Here is a 12196-nt window from a genome sequence, read left to right as displayed (position 1 = left end):
GTATAATTCATCTCAAGTGTGGAATGATAGAAGTATAAAAACAGCGATGCAATTTAATCTTTTAAAAAAGTTACGGCTTTTTAAAAAGCAATAAATTATCACACGCCTTAGTTCTCCAAGTCCCACACCTCAGGTCTTGTCCCTGGGAAAGTTTCCGGAACACCACAGGGTTGAGTCACCGACTTAGAAGTGAATGGAAAGTAGAAACGGAAATGATGTTCTGGGCGCCCTAATGAGATTGCACATTCTGCCCAGGCCGAATTTGAGTTTCACGTTTCTAGTACGCACTGCCTAGGCCTATTCCAGTTTTTGGTTAAGTTGCAACAGTGTTCCAGAATTCGCCCACCGCCCACATCCACCTCGCTCCGAGGTCCCAGCTCCCAGATCTCAGAGCTGTTTCAGCTTCTCCGGCGGGACTTGCGGATTTTGACTTGAACCGTTTTCAGCTGTGAAGAGGGTAACATCTTACTCTCCAACAGAAGTGGCGTCCACAAAACTCTCAGCTTTTACCTTAAAACTGAAACATTAACTTGAAACAAAAAGCAATGCTGCGGCCCTGGCGAAGAAACAGGACTCAAGTATCACTAAACCCTAAAAACTTGGGAGCTACTCCCAGGTCCTGACCCCGTGTGGGCTCCGCGCATCCTGGCCTGTCCCCAACCAACGCCTCGTCTCTATGGTTACCGCTAGCCCTTGAGGCCCCTCCTTCCGTCCCGCGCGGTCCCTACGCAGGCCTGGCTTTGCTCTGCGCCCCGCCCAGGCCCCGCCTCTTCCCTCTGCGCGCGCGCAGAGGTCTGCAGACCCGGAAGCGGGTTTCGTGGAGCCGAGGCCAGTCTGTGGAGTGTGAGTTTCGTCTTTATTGTTTAAACATGCGCCTCGCAGTCCCCCCTCGTCTACCCCCGGGGTGTGGGGGCCGCTAAAATCCCTGCACCACCCCTTAAGCCCCCCCAAATTCAGACGCTTCCTTTGGAGGCCGGGGGCTTCCTTTAGGGTTTGAAATCCGCGAGGTGGGTGCGCGCCGTTCTCGGCCCCTAGGGGACAGCGCCGGCCGCCCCTCAGGAGAGGCCGGTCCTCTTCTGGGCCGGGAGGTTCGGAGAACTCGGCCCTCCCCGGAGACGCTCGCACTGCCCCTCATCTCGCGTCCCTCTCCGCGGGCTCCTCCGCTCCCCGGGTTTCCGCCCGTCAGTCCTCGCCTCTCCTCACTCTTTGTTGGGAAGTGACTAAAAAGGTCCTGTCTTGAGACAGAGCACCCCGTTCCGGATAATGTTCTCTTGTGGGAGGTGGGCCTCTTATTCCAACCCGCTCCTGGGTGAGAGGAACGCGGAGGGGCTGTCCACCTTCCAAGCACATGTCCCATCCCCTTACTAGCAAAACGAGATGATTCGGGAAGAAGCAGAGGAATTGCGGTTTGGGACGTGCATGGCGTGCATAGGGTAGTCGGGAAAGGAAAGGAAGGTCAGCTTTCATTTTTAGGAGATTGAGGAGGGTTGCTTTAAACAAAAGTTTATTGGAGAAGAACAAGAGTTGGAGGTGGTGGCGGTTTTTCAGTGGTAGCACGTGGTGGTTAGTGCATTTGTTGCTGGGGCAGGAGGGAGCTTCCTTTTTTTTTTTTTTTCTTACAAGCAGGAGATGAAATTCTCATAAAAAATACCCTCCCTAGGGCGCCTGGGTGGCTCAGTGGGTTAAAGCCTCTGCCTTTGGCTCAGGTCATGATCCCAGGGTCCTGGGATCGAGCCCCACGTCGGGCTCTCTGCTCTGCAGGGAGCCTGCTTCCTCCTCTCTCTCTCTCTCTCTGCCTGCCTCTCTGCCTACTTGTGATCTCTGTCTCTCAAATGTGTAAATAAAATCTTTAAAAAAAAAAATACCCTCCCGTGTTAAAAATAGTTCTTATCTCCCCTTTTCCTGCTGGTAAAGTAGGCTGCAGAGAGTGGTACTTGCCTGAGAGCTCCTGCCTACTCCGTTTTAAATGAGGTTTCCTTATTTATTTTCACAAGACCCACTGAGAGAATTATAGAAAAATGAACAAAGGAAAATAAGGGAGGACCACAAACAGATGGCAAAGTAGCAGCTGTGGGAGAAAGGAAGATTGAGAAATTTAGAGTAAGAAGGAAATCTCCAGGGAGATCATGGAAAACAAAATGTGGAGAGGCCCCCCCTTTTTCTGGGAGGAGCTCTTGATGAGCAGGTGGGGGGCCTCCAGTAACAAAGGGGAAGCCACTTCACAGGCAGTAAGGGGAGAGTTTAAAAGAATTGGAATTGTGGCAGGGGCGAATGGGTGCCCAGTGGGTTAAACATCAAACTCTCTTGGTATCTCAAGTCATGTTCTCCGTGTTGTAGGTTGGGGCCCCAAGTCAGGCTCTGGGTTTAGTGGGGAGTCTGCTCAGGAGTCTCTTTCTCCCTCTGCATCCCCCATCCTATGAGCTCACTTTCTCTCTAAAATAAATAAAGAAATCTTTTAAAAAAGAGTTGAAATTATGGCCTGCATGTTCCTTCTAGCTCCTGCCCCTTCCAGATCTGGGCACTGGCGATAGCAGTGCCCACAGGCGAGCAGAGCCAGAAGGTGGGAGGTGTGCTGGGCTGTGAGTGTGCCGCATCCAGCATCACACTGGACTGCTGAGGCATTTTGCAGATACAGCTCCGGTGTCCCTCCCAGAGATGTCCCCTACAGTGGTCAGAGGGGAGGAGAGGACTCAGCCCCAGTACCACTTGCTTCCGGTGTGGATCCAGCATCACCAAGGCTCTGGGTCCTCCGACTGACCCCAGGGGGGCGGGCGTGCTCTGTGTGGGGTGTGATCAGGGTGGTTCTGTGACCTGGAGGGGAGTGTCGGGTCCAGCCCAGGTCCCCACTGCTGTCGTGTGTTGTGGGGGGCTTCACCTGGGCAGGAGCCAGTTCTGAAGAAAGGGGTGGGGACACTCACTGGTTGGTGTCTGGAGGAAGTCACTGTCCCTGTGCCCCCTCCTGTGGCAGTGGGCAGCAGAGGACTGTCTTTTCCACACGGAGAGGGCTTCGTGTTTGACGTTGTGGTACAGGAAGGACGTCGATTGATTCTAAGCATTCAACTGCAGCTTCTTGACCCCTAGGATTGAATTCTCAAGGCCGATCTTGTCTGAGGAAGCAGCAGCGTGGACGAGGAGGAAGAGGAAAGGAAGGAGTCAGGAATGGCTGGCTGTCAGGTACAGTCATATTCTGGGATGACTTTGTCTCTCATTCCTGCTGCGCCCTTGAAGGACTCGCTCACCTTCTCTGACCCTGAAGTGTCCAGCTGAGTTGTGTCTGTGCACACTCCCCCAGGCCTTCCCTCAGTCCGTCTCCCTCCACTCAGATTCCATTTCCTTGTGCCCCAGTGACATGGAGCCTGTGAGGGGGCCTCTTTGTGTCCTGGAGAGCTGACTCCTTATTTCAGTACGTTTGAGCGTGTATATGTGTGTGTGCATGTGTAGACGCGCAAGTCCCTAGTTTTTGAAAAGACGTTATCATTATTTCATAAATAAGTCATTAATTGTTGAAGTGAAATCTTAAGCATTTTCCACAGCTGTACATTTTTCCTAGTCTAACACAAGTTAAACAGTATAAGAAGAGTGACGTGTGCATGTATAATGACCTTTTATGCATCTCCACGTTGTTGGCCTTGAACTTGTTTCAGATTGTGTCAGGGAGCCCTCTCAGTCTACTCTTGATGCTGTCTGGTGATATGTTTACTTGTTTAGGTTCAGTTCCAAAGCCTAAACATCTGGATTCAGGAGCTTATTCTGCCATTTCTTAGCATTTGACCTTGGGCAGGTTTTGGGGAATGTGTGTGACACGGGTGTCTCCTCAGGAAGGTGGGAACAGATCTGTCTTCAGTGAGTGATGTTACAGTTTATGCGTGTAAAGCATTTAGCACAATGCCTGCCACACGGGAAGCATTCAAGAGCTTCTGTTCTTTGCTGTTGCTATCATGATCCTAGTTTTTAGATTCTGGTCTTTCTCCAAAGTCATTGTGGACATTGTCCTCTCTGAAGATAACACTTGTGCTTTAGCCCATCTGGATATTGAGTATCACTCAGTGTCTAAAACACGATATATAACACTTCTTTTTTTTAATTAACATATAATGTATTATCTGCCCCAGGGGTACAGGGCTGTGAATCATCAGGCGTACACACTTCACAGCACTCACCCTAGCACACACCCTCCCCAATGTCCATAGCCTAAATAACACTTCTTGTGGGTAGCCCTGTATTGATTGCCTGTTTTTTTTTTGTTTTTTTTTTAAAGATTTTATTTATTTATTTGTTTGACAGAGAGAAATCACAAGTAGATGGAGAGGCAGGCAGAGAGAGAGAGAGGGCGAAGCAGGCTCCCTGCTGAGCAGAGAGCCCGACGCGGGACTTGATCCCAGGACCCTGAGATCATGACCTGAGCCGAAGGCAGCAGCTTAACCCACTGAACCACCCAGGCGCCCCATTGCCTGTTTTTTTTAAGTTTGTTTATTTTTTCTTAGTAATCTCAACACCCAGCATGGGGCTCAAACTCACAACCCCAAGGTTAAGATTCACATGCTCCTCTAGCTGAACCAGCCAGGCACCCCTGATTTCCTATTTTTATATTTCTTCTATTGTCCACAGAAATGAAAGAAAAAAAAAAGCCATCCCGAGAGGCCATCCTAACCTCTTATGGAAAATATATTAGGCCAAAATAAGGGACACAGAACTTGTTGAGAAGTACCTTCCGTGGACCTGTAAGAACACCCACTTCATCTGAATCCCTCTATACGCATCTCTTCTCTTTTCATTTTATGTGAAGGTAAGAACTCTCCCCACAGCTCCTTGGTGAGATGTTTGTGTTCTCTTTTCAGGGATGGTTGACCTTCAGGGATGTGGCCATCGAATTCTCTCGGGAGGAGTGGGAGTGCCTGGACCCTGCCCAGAGGGCCTTGTACAGGGATGTGATGGTGGAGAACTACCGGAACCTGGTCTCCCTGGGTGAGGAAAACGTCTCTCCAGAAGTTGGGGGTCTGCCCTTGGGTATCTTTGTATTTAACCTTGTTTGCCTCCTGGGAGCCCCTGCCCTGCTTGTCTGAGATCGAAGCCCTGTTGACTCAGAAATGAATGGGGCTTCTGGACTTTTCATTTACACTTTCTTCCGATGATCTGCGCACTTCATCAGGCATGGTGCCAGAGCTCAAGTGTGTATAAAGCCTTAGGAAAAACACCAGTTCCATTTTTCTACCCCTGTGCTCTTGATTCCCTAGTTCTCAGAAGACAGCGGGATATTCATAAAAACTGTGCTCTAACTCAGAGAAGGCAGTGGGCGGATGAATTTTTGAATCCGTTTTTCGGCTTTACTGACAAAATTACGTTTAACGTGTACCCCACGATGATTTGAAATACACATACATCATGGAAGGATTTCCATAGTCAAGTTAATTAAGATCTATTACCTCACTTGTTTTCTTTCTTTCTTTGCTCCTTTGGTAAGTACACCTAAGCTCTATTCTCTGAGCAGTTTCCAATTACACAGTATTATCAACTGTAGTCACCATGTTGTGCATTAGTTCCTCAGACCTTATTCACCACATAGCTGAAACTCTGTCCCTTTTTACCAGTGTTTCACCATTTCCCCTCGGCCTCGCCTTCAGCAGCCACCCAGCCTCCCTGTGTCTAAACATGGTTTCTTCCACTGTCGTTACCTCCCCCCATGTTAAATGTCTTCCGTTCTTGCCCGACATCCATACCATAATTCCTAGAGTTAAGAACGGGACAGCGGGGGCGCCTGGGTGGCTCAGTGGGTTGAGCCGCTGCCTTCGGCTCAGGTCATGATCTCGGGGTCCTGGGATCGAGTCCCGCATCGGGCTCTCTGCTCAGCAGGGAGCCTGCTTCCTTCCCTTCCTCTCTCTCTGCCTGCCTCTCTGCCTACTTGTGATCTCTCGCTGTCAGATAAATGAATAAAATCTTTTAAAAAAAAAAAAAAAAAAAGAACGGGACAGCGTGATGCTATTTGCCTCATCATTTCCTTCTTTTATTCCGAGGTGGGAATTCTAACTGCCCTAGTACACTTATCTTCCCACAGATTGGCAAGTTCAGTCCCTTGTCCCATGTGCTCTTCCCCTTGTGCTGTCCACTGCTGACCTTCCTTCTGGCCTTTCCTTACATGGTACCTTGACTGGGATGGACTGCACTGTTGCTTACTAGCATATTAATTTTGTACTCTTGAACAGCCTCATTCCCACAGGAGCCCCTCACCAGCCACACTGCTGACTGTAAGGAGCGGTCCCGGTTTATCCACTGTATCACTGTTCCCGGACACTATGGCAATCCATAAGTGCAGGGGGTGATGAGGCACTCAGCATGGCTGAGTAATACTGTCGGCAACACAACACAGCTCTGGGGTCTCCACTGAAGTACTTATCTCGGAGCTCCTGATCTTGGCTGTGATGTGTAGGCAGTCGTGCATAAGAATCCATTGTCTGAACCCACAGGCCCAGGTCAATCATGTTGCTCTAACTTACTTTCTCTATAAATAGGGGTTAGAAACACAAACCCCATGTGCCTACTGGCGCTATTTAAATAACAGTGAAAATCTGGGGACTCCTGGGTGGCTCAGTCAGTTAAGCATCTAACTCTTGATTTTGGCTCAGGCATTGATCTCAAGGTGATGAGTTCGAGCCCTGCAATGGGCTGCACGTTGGGCATGGAGCCTGCTTTAAAAATAATAATAATAATGATAATATACTTAAAAGCTTTTTTTTTTTAAAGTTTTTTTTTTTTTTTTTTTTTTTTTTAATTTGACAGAGATCACAGGTAGGCAGAGGGGCAGGCAGAAAGAGAGAGAGGGAGAAGCAGACTCCCTTTTGAGCAGAGAGCCCAATGTGGGACTCGATCCCAGGACCCTGGGATGATGACTTGAGCCGAAGGCAGAGGCTTTAACCCACTGAGCCACCCAGGTGCCGTTTTTTTTTTTTTTTTAAGATTTTATTTATTTATTTGAGAGAGAGCGCATGCACACGAGTGGCAGGAGGGGCAAAGGGAGAAGGAAAAACAGACCTCCCCACAGGGAGCCTCACAAAGATGTGGGGCTCAATCCTAGGACCCCAGGATCATGACCTGAGCCGAAGACAGACATTTAACTGATTGAGCCACCCAGGCACCGCTTATTTCAAGGCTTTTAACCATGTCAGCACCATTAGAAGTTTTAGAATATTACATGTTTCATAGTAAAGTCTCAGAAATTCTTTTGCTTACTAAGATACGGCAACCTTCCATCACAATTTTAATCAGTTGGCCTTTTGCTTATGTCTTGGCTCAGGCTGCCATCCCACGTACCATAAACCAGGTGGCTTAAGTGACAGAAATTTACTTCTCGCAGTGCTGGAGGCTGGCAAGTCTAAAATCTTAGTGCTGATTAGTTCAGTTCCTGATGGCACGCGCTCTCTCTGGTTAGGAACACAGTATTCTTGCTGTGTTTTTGCGTGAGGGCAAGAGTGAGAGGCAGTAAGTACTCAGATGTCTTCTGGCACCTCTAATCCCATTGCTGGTACGCCACCTTAATGACCTGCCAGAGACCCCCTCCTCCGACAGCATCATACTGGGGTGGACACAGACTTTCAGACCCCTCAGCCTGCTTTACATTTTGTAGGGTTTCATTCTGCAATTTTGTTCAGACAGTATTTGATCTGGCCTTAGTTAAGAAGGTTTTCATGCACAAGCTCTTTATTACATATACTTTGTGGCCGATGACCTAGAAAATTAAAGAACATTGTGTAGATAGGGAATTGCTCTGTTGCTTGGCTGTTCTATAAAATCACAGTTGTGATTTATGGGGTGCCTGGCTGGCTCAGTTGGTGGAGCCTTTGACTTTTGATCTCCAAGTCATGAGTTCGAGCCCCACATTGGGTACAGAGATTACTTTAAAAAAGTCATAATTGTGATTTCTGACTTTTTTCCCCAGTTATTATTCTTTTCTAAGATTTTGTTTATTTATTTGACAGAGTGAGATACAGGCGAGAGAGGAAACACAAGTAGAGGGGGAGTGGGAGAATGAGAAGCAGGCTTCCTGCCGAGCAGTCAGCGGCACTCGGGGCTCCCAGGACCTTGGGATCATGACCTGAGCTGAAGGCAGACACTTAACGACTGAGCCAGCCAGGCGCCCCAATTATTATTCTTTATAATGTTAAGTATTTCTCTGACTTGAGACTTCAAAAGAGAGTGGTCTTAACACAAATTCCTGTTCTCGTATTATGTGCTAGTTCCAGAATAGAGGCCCTTGCTTTTTTTTTTTTTTTGAGAGTTGTTAAGAATTCCACAAACTATAATTTTGTGTAATTGTGGTTATTTATTATTTCTGTCCTGATTTCATTGTAGGTTACTAAAATGTTTTATGAATTGTCAATTGTATATTATTTATTTTTCCAAATATATAATGCAGCGTAACTGATAGGTCAGTATTGCAAAATGGCCATTCCCAATGAATATAATTTTATAACCAGTATTATTCAGAAAAATATTTTTATAACTTTGATTAAATTCTTCCTCATTTCCCCAGTGCTGCTCTGGTTTTCTTTCTTTTTTTTTTTTTTTTTAATATTTTATTTATTTATTTGACACAGAGAAATCACAAGTAAGCAGAGAGGCAGGCAGAGAGAGGAGGAAGCAGGCTCCCCATGGAGCAGAGAGCCTGATGCGGGGCTTGATCCCAGGACCCTGGGATCATGACCTGAGCCAAAGGCAGAGGCTTTAACCCACTGAGCCACCCAGGCGCCCCTGCTCTGGTTTTCTAACTGAAAATTGCCATTGACTAGATTGCTCATCAGATAAGTTTCTTCTGAATCATTTAGCATTAGAGTATATCATATTGTACTTTAGCATTAATACCCAATAAATATGCAGTAGGTATGTATGGTATTTTTATCTCTTCAGATAGGAAACAGCTATATATTTTCTGTGAAGTGGTATGTGATTGGGGGCCATGATACCCCTTCTGTCAGGGCTAACATAAGTTTGCATACTGATTTTTCTTTTTCTTTTTGCCATTGATTATTTAAAGTAGGCTTCTTTAAAAGTAATTTGAATCACATATAAGTACCTTTTTATCTTAAAGAATTCTATTCCTTTTGTGTTCCTAAAAAATTGAAGATCATGGTTCCTCTTCATAACTGATCAAAATATGTAGTACTTTTGGTGTAATTTGTTTTTGAGTATGAAGTTTTTCTGGAATTAATGGGAAACCTATGGTTCTTTATCTCTTGTAGCCATCTCTCCCAAATGTATGATCAAGGAATTACCACCCAAAGAGAACAGTAATACAGAGGAACTATCGCAGAGAGTAAAATTGGAAAGATATAAAAGCTGTGACACCGAAGATTATGCCTTTAGAGCAGTCCAGAAAAATATTCATGACTTTGAGTATCAGTGGAGAGACAGTGAAAGAAATTACAAAGCCATGCTTGTGACCCTTAACAAAAATCTCACTGGTGGAAAGGATCACTATGGTAGAAGAGATGCAGGAAATAAGCCAACTGAAACCACGTTTGGACTAAGCTTTCAGTCACATCTGGCTGGAGTGCAGATACTTCAGACCGAAGGGAAAATTTTTGAATGTTACCAAGTTGAGAATTCTCTCAACAATGGTTCTTCAGTTTCACTGCGTCCCAGAATTCTTCCTAGTGTCCACACCAACATTTCTAATGAACACCGGCATGATATCTTGCATTCTTCATTACTCACACAAAACCAGAAAGCACACATTAGGGAAGAACCTTACAAATGTGACAAAGCAGTTAATCCCGGTTCACACCTCACTAGACATCAGATCATCCATCCAGGAGAGAAACCATATAAATGTGATGTATGTGGGAAGGTCTTCAGTCACAACTCCCACCTCGCATGTCATCGAAGAATTCACACCGGAGAGAAACCTTACAAATGCACTGAGTGTGGCAAGGTCTTCAGTCGCAACTCACACCTTGTACGTCATCACAGAATTCACACTGGAGAGAAACCTTACCACTGCAATGAGTGTGGCAAAGCCTTTAGTGAGTGTTCAAGCCTTACTAACCATCAGGTAATCCATACTGGAGAGAAACCTTACAAGTGCAACGAATGTTGTAAGGTCTTCAGTCAGAGTTCAGGCCTTGCAAGCCATCGCAGAATTCATACTGGAGAGAAACCTTACAAATGTAATGAGTGTGGCAAAGCCTTTACATATAGCTCACAACTCACTAACCACCAAGTAATCCATACTGGTGTGAAGCCTTACAAATGTACCGAGTGTGGCAAAGCCTTTAATCAGAGCTCGCATCTCACGAGACATCAAATAATCCACACAGGAGAGAAACATTACAAGTGTGACGAATGCGGGAAGGTCTTCAGTTACGACTCACACCTTGCACGTCATCGCAGGATTCATTCTGGAGAGAAGCCTTACCGGTGTAGCGAGTGTGGCAGAGCCTTTAGTATGTACTCAAGCCTTACTTACCACCAGGTAATCCATACTAGAGAGAAACCTTACAAATGTAACGAATGCGGCAAGGTCTTTAGTCAGAGTTCGAGCCTTCCTAGTCATCGGAGAATTCATACTGGCGAGAAACCATACACATGTACCCAGTGTGGCCGATCTTTTATTCAGCGCTCAAACCTCACTAGACATCAGATGATTCATACTGGAGAGAAACCATATAAATGTAATGTGTGTGGGAAGGTCTTCAGTCAAAATTCGAGCCTTGTGAGTCATCAGAGAATTCATACTGGGGAGTTACAAAGGTAGTGAGTGTGACAAAGCCTTTATGGTCAGTTCAAGCATGAATTGGCCTTAGAGAGTCCACACGAAAGAGAAGTCATAGAAATGCAGCATATGGGGCAGAGGACTTACACAGGCTTCCCAGCTCCCTAGACATCGGGATACCCATCTCTGATGAAGCCACGTCAAGGTAATGTGCACGCTAAGGCTTTTGCCTGTGGATCAAAACTACAGAACATCACAGGCCTCATACTGGACAGCACCCTTGCAAGTGCAATAAATCTCAAGGCTTTCTGTCCAACATCCATGCCTTTGGTGTCCTGACCGTATTTATACCAGAGAGAAACCTGCAGATTTACTGAACATCTAAAGGCCTTTAAAGCAACAGTGTGTCCTCGGGGTTCACCAGTTTGTCATAGAACAAAATAATTCATAATAGGAAGAAGTCTTACAAATGTAATGAATATTTTTATATTTCTTCCATGGCATTCACAACAGAATCCACATCAGAGAATTCTTACGAGGAATACAATAACTAAGTCTCAAGTTCTCTAAATTTAACCTGAGATAGTACATACTGCAGAATGATTTTTTTTTTTAAATACTTAAAGCATACCACAGAATAATTTGAAGCCAAAATGTGGTAAAACTCTAGATGGAAAAAAGGATACATAGACATATAGCAAAGGTATCTAGAGCCTGAAGATACTATACTATGGTTTCTTTGCTAAATCGTTTCTAGTTTAAAGTATTGTTTTACACTTCACATTTAAAGCTGTGATCATTTTTGAGCTAATATTTGTACAGGTGTGAAGTTTTTGCAGAAATTTCTTTTGGGGGGGGTATGGAAATCAACTGGTCCAGCATCTTTTCTCCCTTTTTTTTTTTTTTAACTATCTCTTCATTCACTTTCCTCGGTATCTTTGTCCAAGCTCAGTTGGAAGTACTTGCGTTGGACCATTTCTGGGTCCTCTCTTCTTTTCCATTGATCTGTGTGTCTCTTACTCCACAAATATAATGTGGGCTTGATTACGTTTCACTGTATTAGAAATCTAGAATGAGTGATTGCGACCACTGTATTCTTCCTTTTCAGATGTTTTAGCTATTGTAGTTCCTTTGCCTTTCCTTATAACTTCTAGAATAATCTTGTTTGTATCTACAAAATATCTTGATGGAAATCCTGTCAAACCTGTGTATCAATTTGCAGTCATTTGACATCGTTTCTATATTGTATCTTCCAATAAATGGCTGTGGTATGTCTGTTTCTGTGATCTTTTATAGTTTTTTGGGATCAAAATCCCATCAGTGTTTTGTTAAATTAACATGTCTGTACTTTTTCCTTTTCAAGCAGTCATATATATTGTATTTTTGATATCAGTTTCCATGTGTTAATTGCTACTGCATTTGAAGTAAGGTAGATTTTAAAAAAATATATCTATTTTTTAAAGAGAGAATGAGTGCAGGGAGGGGCAAAAAGAG

General features: G+C 45.1%; 1 protein-coding gene across 1 annotated transcript; it reads left to right on the top strand.

Annotated features, from left to right (window-relative positions):
- Nucleotides 1-778: 778 nt before the first annotated feature.
- On the top strand, nucleotides 779-11977 carry LOC131817380 (zinc finger protein 665-like). Its single transcript, XM_059150667.1, is given in 5 exon segments — nucleotides 779-843; nucleotides 3082-3174; nucleotides 4839-4965; nucleotides 9231-10731; nucleotides 10733-11977. Coding segments are annotated over 4 exon segments (1704 nt in total). The 5' UTR covers nucleotides 779-843; nucleotides 3082-3159; the 3' UTR covers nucleotides 10794-11977.
- Nucleotides 11978-12196: the final 219 nt, after the last annotated feature.

Source organism: Mustela lutreola, chromosome 16 (genome assembly GCF_030435805.1).
Source record: "Mustela lutreola isolate mMusLut2 chromosome 16, mMusLut2.pri, whole genome shotgun sequence".
Taxonomy (NCBI): Eukaryota; Metazoa; Chordata; class Mammalia; order Carnivora; family Mustelidae; genus Mustela; species Mustela lutreola.
Note: the sequence above shows the minus strand (reverse complement) of the source record. Positions and strands in the feature narration are given on the sequence as shown.